The 11,474-nt window shown below is 40.2% G+C and overlaps 1 gene segment (V, D, J or C); it reads left to right on the top strand.

The window, feature by feature from the left end:
- Positions 1-6,348: 6,348 nt before the first annotated feature.
- LOC108393810 (T cell receptor alpha variable 8-4-like) lies at positions 6,349-7,316 on the top strand. The segment is given in 2 exon segments: positions 6,349-6,740; positions 6,871-7,316. Coding segments are annotated over 2 exon segments (678 nt in total).
- The last annotated feature ends 4,158 nt before the right edge of the window (positions 7,317-11,474 follow it).

The raw sequence follows: 11,474 nt of genomic DNA, 5'->3' as shown, positions 1-11,474 counted from the left end.
GCACTCACAAAAAAAAAACAAAAAAAAAAACCGGTCCAGTTTCTTTCCACCCGCTGGGAGCTGAGGGGAGGGGCGCTCGGGTCCCGCCGGGCCGGGGCTTGTATCTTACCCCCTTCTCAAGGTGCTGGGTTCTTGCATGTGTGGATGTGGTCTGGATGTTGTCCTGTGTCCTCTGGTCTCTATTTTAGGAAGAGTTTTGTTTGTTATATTTTCATAGCTCTATGTGTTTTTGGGAGGAGATTTCCACTGCTCTACTCATGCCGCCATCTTGGCTCTGCCTCCCCACTTATATTAATTTTTGTTACAAGTCTTAAGAAGGGGGAATGCTTTTTATAAGGACTGAGTTTCAGGTCCACATTCTACTTTGAAGGTTTTCTATTTGGTTTTCATAACTTTTCTGACTGGTGGTTGTCTTCTTGTGTTGCTGTCATACCTCTTTTGGTTTTTTACCTTTACTGAGAAATGGCTGTGTGAGTTCTATCAAACAATCCTCTTAGAGAAAGGGATTTCAATATTAGCATCTTTTCCCTCATCAGTTTCCTACACGGTTGTTAGTGGGAATGGGAAGGACTTGAGCAGTCTGTCTTTGATGGACACTGATTACAGAAGTCTTGAGCAGAAAAGGTCCTGCTGCATTGCTCATCCTAGCCACCAGCTTCTGCGAGGATGTAATAGAGCTGCGGAGCAAGGAGGAACAGTTGTTGTCTGCGCTTGTTTCTCTGAGGCCCATTAAGCTTCTTACATGGAGAGTTCTCTGGTAAATCCGGTTTGCTGGCTAGGATAGAATGGAAATGCAGAGAGAGCAAGACCAGATCCATAACTTCCAGAGATTAATCCCTAGATACCAGAGCTTTATACCAGAAAAAGGAATAAGAGGAATTTGACAGATGAGCATGCACACTGGGTTTTATTTACAGTCTAGATATTGAAGGCAGGTCCATCTTTATTGCAGTAATAATAATAATAATAATAATAATAATAATAATAATAATAATAAATAATGGCCCAAGTAAGCACTGTTTAACTCAGATATGTCACTGTCATGAAATGAAATGATGAATTCCAAGTTCCTCTAGTCCCTAGCTTTGTTAAAGAAATATTGCCCAGGTTGTGAGCTAGAAACATACTTGTTCAGTCAGATTAAGGCCATTCTGTCTTAAAAAGATTATTTTGAGTTAAAATTTATTTCTTTAAAAGTTGGAGGTGAGGGAATGAGACTTGAATGGCTGGAGTTTCACCCAGATTTCTATACTAGAATATTTTATGACTGCCTTTTCAGTGCAGGGAAATGGTTATTTGAAATACCTGCTTTTACTCAGATAAGCATTGCCATTTGATATAAAACACACACACATATATATCTCCTTCTCTCCATTCATGTGGACTTGGACTATATGTTTCTTAAATTTTTAATTTAACTTAAGTGGCAAATTTTTGCTTTTACCAGTTCACATAATAAGGTTCTGTATTTTGAATATTTCTCTGATTGCCGTCTTAAGTCCACAAGATGGCAGTGTTTTCTCAGAGGCGCTGAGGAAAGCTTTCAAGTGTTCCTGAGTGTGTGTGTGTGCGCGTATGTGAAAGAGAGAGAGAGAAAGAGAGATGAAAGGAGAGAGGACGGGAGAGGAGATGAAAGGAGGGGAGGGGAGGGAAGAGGGGAGGAGAGGAGAGGAGAGGAGAGAAGAGAAGAGAAGAGAGGCTGGGTGGTGTAGCAGGGGTGGAGAAAAAGTCTTTTTTTCCAGTTGGTAGAACAGATTCTTTTTATGATTTCTAAAGCAGAAGAGTTAGTCGTGCTTGAGCTAGACCCATATTTTTAGGGTTTAAAATTTGAATCCCAGGGAAGCAGGGGAGGAAACAATGATGAAATCCTCAAGAGTTTTGCTAGTTGTCATGTGGATTCCATTAACTTGTGAGTTTGGGGCATCTCTAGAGAAATATAAAGTACAATATTTGGAGCTATTATCTATTCTGGGTCTGTGGGTAGAAATATGAATTTTTTCCCTTCTAACTAAGGGAGGTTATGGGTGAGAAGACCTCTGGAAAGGTAATTTAAATTCTGGAGTGTAAGTATTGACTGTCTAACCAATCTTCTTCAACTGAGCGTTGTCTTTTTGAACAGGCATGAGGAGTCAGCAGAAGGGAGTGGAGCAGAGTCCTGGATCTCTGAGGGTTCCAGAGGGAGCTATTGCCTCTCTCAACTGCACTTATGGTGACAGTGCCTCCCAGTACTTCCCGTGGTACAGACGGTATTCTGGGAAAGGCCCTGAGTTGCTGATATACATATTCTCCAGTGGTGACAAAAAGGAAGATTTACAGTGCAGCTCAATAAGGACAGCCAGTATGTCTCCTTGCTCACCAGAGATTCCCAGCTCAGCGACTCAGCCACCTACCTCTGTGCAGTGAGCCCACAGCGCTCTCCCAGCACCTGCAGCCTGTACCCAAACGTCTGGTATTTGCTTAGGCTGCAGGAAGAGCGATTCTGTTTGCTCCCCAGAGGCAAATGAAAATTAAGACATTAGTTGTAGCTATAGAATGCCTTGTATCCACAGGAGGGCACTGGAGCACACAACAACTTCAGATTTCCTGAGAAAGATGTGAGTATCTAAAAGAACTCCAGACACCGAGGAGCTTTGCTGTGATGATTAAAAGCCTACATGATCAATTATCAAAGATCTATGGTATTGAGGGTATCTTAGCAAATGTTGATAAGGAAAGTTGGAAATACTAAAGAACATATGAATGGCCCTCTTCCCTGATTCCCCGACACTGTGGAACTGCCCTACAATCTATGCCCCAAGTTCAGGCAAAATGTCTGTGGCTTGATAGAAAAAAGGTCCTGTAAAAAATATTACAATTACAGGGAAAAATGGAATTATGGAAAACATTTTAAGGTCATGTTTATTTAAAGCTGCAGATATGGTCTGTGAGACATGAAACTGTTTATGTAGTGCAAAGGGTGGGGTAACTTGGAAATGGGGAATTATGATTTTTGTTCAGTTTTGTTCACATAGTCAACATAGTCACTGCATCAGGATGCAACCCAATCAGAATTTGCTTCAGAGTTTCAATCTGCTGACTGAAGAACCCGCACAAATATTTCCAAATCATGGAAAAAAGATTTAAAGGCAGCAAGAAAGGGCAGAAAGTTGTGTTGTAATCAAGATACTCAAAATCTCATTCCACTTTAATTGTGTGCCTTGTGGTATGATGATGCAGTGGGAAGAACTTTCTTTGTGCCAGTTTGAATATCTTTTACGTAACTAGTGGGCCATTTGATCTTGGACTATTCTATATATTTCAGGGTCAGTTTGGAGAGTAAACAAGATAATATGTTGTCTTAGGTTGAGTGCCTTTAAAGCAGAGCCCAGATTGGGGTATCTGTGCCTGTAATTTATTGAGGACAGCAGGTTCAGACAGGAGGGGAAAGGCAGAGCATGGATATAATTCAGCTGGAGCCTTGATTCAGTCTGATCTCACAGGGGTGTTCTAGAGCATGAACTGCAATACAGAATTGACCTTTCCCACCTTGAGTCAAGGGACCAGACAGCTGATCTTTTGTATGCCAGAATAAAAGGTACAAAGTCATTGGCTATGGCCTTTGGAGTAGCAGTGTACCCTATTGAACACTGGCGACTTACTGGCTGATGTCAACTTCCTGGAGAAGAGGGCAACTATAAACCAAGAATAGCCAATACTCACAGTCGCTGGGGGTGGGTACACTGGCCTGGAAAAGGGGATCTAGGCTGAGCACAACAGTATGTGCTATCAACATATAACTCTCTTATCACATGGTCTACATTCAATAAATGATAGACTTTATAATTATTGTATCCAAATTTTTTATTTCTTTTTCTATTCAAGTTATAAAGCTTTCTTTTAAAATTGAAGTCGAATTGATACACAATCTTATAGTGGTTACAAGTATACAACACAGTGGTTCAACAGTTACCCATAATATTCAATCCCCACCCCAACTAGTGCAGTTACTGTCTGTCAACATAGAAGATGCTACCGAATCATTGGCTATATTCTCCATACTGTACTACCATCCCTGTGACCAACTTATATTATGATTGAGAACTTTTGTGCCCCATTATCCCCCTCACCCTCCCCACTCACCCATCCCAACCCATGGTAACTTCCAGTCACTTCTCAGAGTCTAAGAGTCTACTGCTGTGTTGTTTTTTGTTTTGTTTTGTTTTTCTCTTCCACAAATAAGTGAAACCATATGGTATCTGTCTATCGCCTCCTGGCTTATTTCATTTAGGACAATATCCTTTATGTTTGCCCATGTTATTGCAAATGTCAGGATTTCTTTCTTTTTTATGGCTGAATAATATCCCATTGTGTATGTGTACCACATCTTCTGTATCCATTCATCTATTGATAGATATTTATAAAGCTGTTTTTTATAAAGCTGACAGAATTGAAACAATGTAGGTTAAAGCACTCAAGAGAAAGAATCTAAATCAATCAATCAATCAAATGAATTATTATTCAAAGCCAAGACTCAGGACTTTTTAGAATAGTAACCAGGGAGCCAGTATATTACTTTCTTAGTTCCTTTTGGTCATTCTCAAAATACTAATTCCTATATTACTAGACCACAGAGTATGACATTCTGCCATCACTTTGTATCTGGGTATAATAAACAACTCTGAGGTTCATAGCTGAGGACTCTAGGCCTCCATATATGTAAAGACAGATGGAAAAAGATACCGTCTGTACCTAAAAATGACTAACATTACTTTGTTCTTGGTTTATAGCTAAGAATGAAGGGCTAGGTAGCAGGATGGACTCCTTATATTATTGTGCCCATGTTCCTCACATGGTTTCTCCCTAAATGGGGAGTTTGGCCAGTAGTCTGGGCATGTGGGCATCCCATGTTAATTGGCAGGCTTCTTATTAGGATGAATGAGCAGGGAACTGGTTAGTCAGTTCTTCTTTCCCTTTCTCTGTACCTAATATCAGTTGAAGATGGCTTAACTCTATCAACTGTTCATACTGAAAACTTTAGTATTCCTAGGTGTTTTATTTCAACTTTAGCAAAGATCAAATGCCTGTAGAAAGGCTGGCCTACTATGTGTCTCACATGTAAGTGCAGTAGCAGTAAGCAGAGTGAGAGGGAGCCCAGTGTAGCCATGCCACATGTTGACCTTCCGTTCTCCCACCTGTGTTCTGTTTATCCTGCCCTCCATCATACCTATCCTCTTCCTCAGCCCTGCACCTCTTCAGGGTCCTAAGGAGTATGTTTCCTCCACTCATAGCTCATTTTGGGCTCAGCTTTACTCTAGTCTCTCTCACTAGCAGTGTGCTCACATCTACTTTCCATCTATGGAAGTTGTTGATATCTTTCATCTTTTTATTATTTTCCCATTATGGATTTGCTTCATCTTGTTTATATTTCTAAATTTTATTTTGGTGGGCATTTTGGAGAGAATGGAGAATACATATGCTTAGCCAGATATTTTGAATCAGAGCATACCCCAACAACATTTAAAATTTCCAAAAGACTATATGATTTGGTCTCATATGTGAATGAAATCTACACTACAAGCAAGAAAGGTCAAGAAGTTCCTCTCATTTCTGGTCTGCTGGTTGCGCTCCTTCCAGCTTTACTGAATTCATACAGATCTACTTTTTTTCCTCCTTAATTCTTTACAGAGTCACTTATCTCTATATCATAATTTCTCTTCCTTTATAATTCCGCTCAGTTTCCTCTGCAGAAGCTCCTCTGTCAACCTTCTTTTTAGTGTGAGGTCTCCATAATTTGGCATAATTTATCGGTCTATTCTGTCCATTGATAACTGGAACAGGACTTATGTTATTTTCTCATAGGCTGAACAAATATCAAAGTTGTTCCCTTGAAACCAAGTAGTCTTCTTCGCACTTTCTGCTTAACAAAGAAAATTGCCTTTAATTTGTTTGCATTGATTAAATAATTAATGTCATGTTTTCCAGGCTGATTTTAAACATGTCTCTAATTTATCTTTTTCCTTTTGGCACTGAAAAAAGGAAAAATCTCTGCCCCCACTATGGGATGCTCCATCCAGCACCACAAGGCCACGTGAAGATCAGCTTAGCTGAGGCAATTGATCTTAGTCTTTTTGCCCGATGAATGGCTTAAAAAAATAATAGTCTCTCAGAGGTTTTCCAAAGTGTAGGACATTGTCTTCTGTGACTAATTTCTCAATGAAATAAATGGTTCTTCTATTTCTACATAACTTCCACTTCTCATTTATTTTAGGTTTAATACAATGTACTATAGAAGGTGACATCTTCGCAGATTCGGGCAGAGGAAACATGTTCTGTTGAACTTTGATGGTCTCATCTCTGAAATGAGAAGGAAACACAGCTCTCGTGGTTCGCTGGTCCTGTGTCTAGCCTCCAGAGGGCGGTGTTGCATGGTGGAGCCATAGGTTTTGTTGCAGCTCACATCCCCTCAGCCCCTCCTCATCTGCAGCGGGCTGACCCTGTCCTCACTGATGTCTGTGTAGACAGGAAACTGATGAGAATAAGAGCTCAGAAAAGATCCAAACTCACTAAAAGAAAGACACTTTTGAACAGTTTTGAAACTTGTGAACGCAAGGGACTTGCTCAGCCTAACGTCCCCACTCCTCATCAAGCTCCGAAGGCTCGGCGCCCTGCCAACCATCCACCTGCTCGGGAGCCTGCCGCGTTCCCGTGCTCAGCCATGCTCCTGCAGCTCATCCCAGTGCTTCACGTGGCTTTTACCCTGAGTGAGTCCTGTCCATTCCCTTTCTTCCTTTCACAAAAATGACAGTGTTTTAACTTGGAATCTGAATAAGGACACCTTTTCTTTCTAGCCAAGCCTGTGTTGCTTCTAATTATACAGCCTTGACGTTGCAGGAGGAACCAGAGCCCAGTCAGTGACCCAGCCTAATGGCCACATCACCGTCTCTGAAAGAGACCGTCTGGAGCTGAGATGTAACTACTCGTCTTCTGTTCCCCCGTATCTCTTCTGGTACGTGCAATACCCCAACCAAGGACTCCAGCTTCTCCTGAAGTACACGTCTGGAAACAACCTTGTTCCAGGCATCAAAGGTTTTGAGGCCGAATTTAAGAAGAGTGAAACCTCCTTCCACCTGAAGAAACCCTCAGCCCATTGGAGCGACTCAGCCCAGTACTTCTGTTCTCTGAGTGACACAGTGCCTGGAACTGCAGGGGGAGCTGCACGCAAACCTCCCGAGACACTGGGGACTTTTTGTGACTCAAGAACTCAAGAGAGAATTTTCAAGAAGGTCTCTTTTTTTGTAAGGCAAATACGGTGGGCTGGGCTGGGCCCTGTGGGATAGTTGCTTTAACATCAATGCTGTGCCCCTTTCAGATTGATCTTATTACAGATGGAGGTCTTCTGATGAATTTCTCCAGAAGGAACACCCCCACCCTCCCCAGCCCGCTGCCTCACTGAAGAAACTATATCCTACAGTGCCAGAGTACTGAACTGAAAAAGGCAAGAGCATTTTATTAAAAAACCATTTCCAGCATCACTATGATAATTAGCACTGCCCCAGGTATTGACCAATATGTGGAAAACTAAAGTACTTGGTTATAATGTTAGCTGACAAGCTGTGCTATATAAATTCCCAGTTAGAGAAACCTGCATAGCACAGATTCTGAAATAGGGCAATATAGATTCTCAACCTAGATTTGAAGCTTAACATCTAACACATAGGTAACATCCCACTGTGTGATACTGACATAGTTTAAAGTAAATTTCACAACATGATACCTAGATTTCCAATCTTGTGAGCATTATGCAAAACCAATGAACAAATTGAATGTAATTCTTAATGCAATATTGAACATCTAAAAGCCACCATAAAAATATATCATACACAATAGATTAAACTACTCCTAGGCAATTTATACAAAGTAACAGTAATTTATGATGTAACATAAAATTACACACTCAATGAAATGTCCAATTTTTAACAGAACAAAGTTCATAGGAAAATATGAAAACTCCACTATCAAAGTTCACAATATCAAAGATGACATTAATTTTCACAGGGCTATCCCAGACTAAGGAACATTTTTATTTCCTCTGAAACAGCTGTACCCCTAAATCAACATGTTTAAGACATTTTATATACATGACTATGACTTCAAATTATTTTTGTGATCTGATGCATATATGATAAGAAAAGTGTCTCCCAACATATTTTTAAAAAGTATTTACACACACACAGAAATTAAGCCTTCCTTAATTTAACACTTCACAATTTCTAGCGGCAGAAATTATGAAGTGAATCATTTCATTCTTAAAAAAATTACAATTACCGAGATCTAATTCTTCAGAGTGAGATGATGTATGAGTCCCACTTTTAAAAAATATATCCCAAGAACTGTTAAAGCTTGCACTTAAAAACAGTTTACAAAAATGGTTCTATGAATTGAACAAAAAGGGGGTAGAGAAACCATGTGCAAAGATTTACAGATTTGGCTTTTTCCTGTCTTCTTGCATCAAAGACTCATCTCTTCTCACCTTTAAGTTCCTTGGCTGCTGCTGATCCTGTTTCTAGATCTTGGTGTGCCATGTCTTGATTTTCCTTTTTTTCCCCTTTTCATTTTTGTTTAGAACTTTTTTGACAGAGAATCTGTCCTTTCTTTATACTTTTTATGGCCCTTTAATTTGCTTAGGTCACATCGTCCAGGAACAGGGTTCTTGCTATAGTTTTCCAATAACTTTGCTTTTGGGCATGGAAATGCTAGGAGTTTCTGCAGGAAATCCCCAGGGTTCTAGACATAAACCTCTTTATATTGGAGCAGCAACCCAGTTTCCCTTAGTAACTGGTATCAACCACTCCAGCCAATAAAATAAACTCTTTTCTGTTCATTGGTTCAGTGACACATGTGGTCCCAAATGGCCACCTGGGAGTCTCATCTTTCAATTCAATGGAACCGTGGCAGTGTCCCTTGCTTCCCCCAGGGGAAGCCCTATATATATTCCTCCTTGTGGAGAATAAGACCTCCAAACCAATACCAACAAAGTTACAAAGTTTCTGCTAATAAGAGTGAATAGCAGTGAGAGGATCCACTCCTGGGGACACTTCTTGATGCCCGGACCCTTCTTCCTTTCTTTCTTTCCTAATGTTCCTTCCTTCCTTTCCCTCTTCCCCAATGCTTCCTCTGTTTTATACACAGAATGTCTTTTTTTAATTAAGGTATCATTGATTGATACACAATCTTATGAAGGTTTCACATGAGCAACATTGTAGTTACTACATTCACCCCCCATATTATCAAGTCCCCCCCCAACACCCCATTGCAGTCACTGTCCATCAGCGTAGTTAGATGCTATAGAGTCACTACTTGTCTTCTCTGTGCTATACTCCTTCCCCAGGCACTGCCCCCTACATTATGTGTGCTAATTGTAATGCCCCTTTTTCCCCTTTATCCCTCCCTTCCCACCCATCCTCCCCAATCCCTTTCCCTTCGGTAACTGTTAGTCTTGGATTCTATGAGTCTGCTGCTGTTTTGTTCCTTCAGTTTTTGCTTTGTTCTTATACTCCACAGATGAGTGAAATCATTTGATACTTGTCTTTCTCCACCTGGCTTGTTTCACTGAGCGTAATACCCTCTAGCTCCATCCATGTTGTTGCAAATGGTAAGATTTGTTTTCTTCTTATGGCTGAATAATATTCCATTGTGTATATGTACCACATCTTCTTTATCCATTTATCTACTGATGGACACTTAGGTTGCTTGATTCTTGGCTATTGTAAATAATGTTGTGATAAACATGGTGGTACATATGTCTTTTTGAAACTGGGTTCCTACATTCTAAGGGGAAAATTCCTAGGAGTGGAATTCCTGGGTCAAATTGTGTTTCTATTTTTAGTTTTTTGACAAACCTCCATACTGCTTTCCACAATGGTTATACTAGTTTACATTCCCACCAGCAGTGTAGGAGGGTTCCCCTTTCTCTGCATCCTCACCAGCATTTGTTGTTCCTACTCTTTTCTTTGTTGGCCATCCTAACTGGTGTGAGGTGATATCTCACTGTGGTTTTAATTTGCATTTCCCTGATGATTAGTGATGTGGAGCATCTTTTAATGTGTCTGTAAACAAGGTTGTTTCCAGATGTGCACTTCAGGAGAAGCTGGAGTCCTTGGTTGGGGTGTTGCATGTACCAGAAGAGATATGGGGGAACAGAAGATGAGTAGTTGCACCTCAGCTCCAGACAGTCTCTTTCAAAGATGGTTTGTAAATGACATATCTGATAAGGGGTCAACATCCAAAATATATAAAGAACTCAGATGCCTCAACACCCAAAAAGCAAACAACCGTATTAAAAAATGGGCAGAGGATATGAACAGACACTTCTCCAAAAAAGAAATTCAGATGGCCAACAGGCACATGAAAAGATGCTCCACATTGTTAATTATGAGGGAAATCATTTGGAATTTGTCGTTCTCTGGCTTATTTCAGTGAGCATAATGTCCTCCAGCTCCATCCATGTTGTTGCAAATGGTAGGATTTGTTTCTTTCTTATGGCTGAATAATATTCCATTGTGTATATGTACCACATCTTCTTTATCCATTCGTCTACTGATGGACACTTAGGTTGCTTCCATATCTTGGCTATTGTAAATACTGCTGCAATAAACATAGGGGTACATATGTCTTTTTGAGTCTGAGAAGTTGTATTCTTTGGGTAAATTCCAAGGAGTGGGATTCCCGGGTCAAATGGTATTTCTATTTTTAGTTTTTTGACGAATCTCCATACTGCTTTCCACAATGGTTGAACTAGCTTACATTCCCACCAACAGTGTAGGAGGGTTCCCCTTTCTCCACGTCCTCACCAGCATTTGTTGTTTTTAGTCTTTTTGATGCTGGCCATCCTTACTGGTGTGAGGTGATATCTCATTGTGGTTTTAGTTTGCATTTCCCTGATGATTATTGATGTGGAGCATCTTTTTATGTGTCTGTTGGCCATCTGAATTTCTTCTTTGGAGAACTGTCTCTTCATGTTTCTTCTTTATTATGTTGAGCTACTTGTTCTCTATACCCATTTTGTTGAGAGTTTTTATCATGAATGGATGTTGAATTCTGTTGAATGTTTTTTCAGCATCTATGGAGATGATCATGTGGTTTTTGTCCTTCTTTTTGTTGATGTAGTGGATGATGTTGATGGATTTCCGAATGTTGTACCATCCTTGCATCCCTGGGATGAATCCCAGTTGATCATGATGGATGATCTTTTTGATGTATTTTTGAATTCGGTTTGCTAATATTTTGTTGAGTATATTTGCATCTATGTTCATCAGGGATATTGGTCTGTAATTTTCTTTTTTGGTGGGGTCTTTGCCTGGTTTTGGTATTAAAGTGATGTTGGCCTTGTAGAATGAGTTTTGGAGTATTCCCTCCTCTTCTACTTTTTAGAAAACTTTGAGGATGGGTATTAGGTCTTCACTAAGTGTTTGATAAAATTCAGCAGTGAAACCATG

The sequence above is a fragment of the Manis javanica genome, chromosome 8 (genome assembly GCF_040802235.1).
Source record: "Manis javanica isolate MJ-LG chromosome 8, MJ_LKY, whole genome shotgun sequence".
Lineage (NCBI taxonomy): Eukaryota > Metazoa > Chordata > Mammalia > Pholidota > Manidae > Manis > Manis javanica.
The sequence above is the reverse complement of the archived record's forward strand: the minus strand, read 5'-3'. Positions and strand labels throughout refer to the sequence as shown.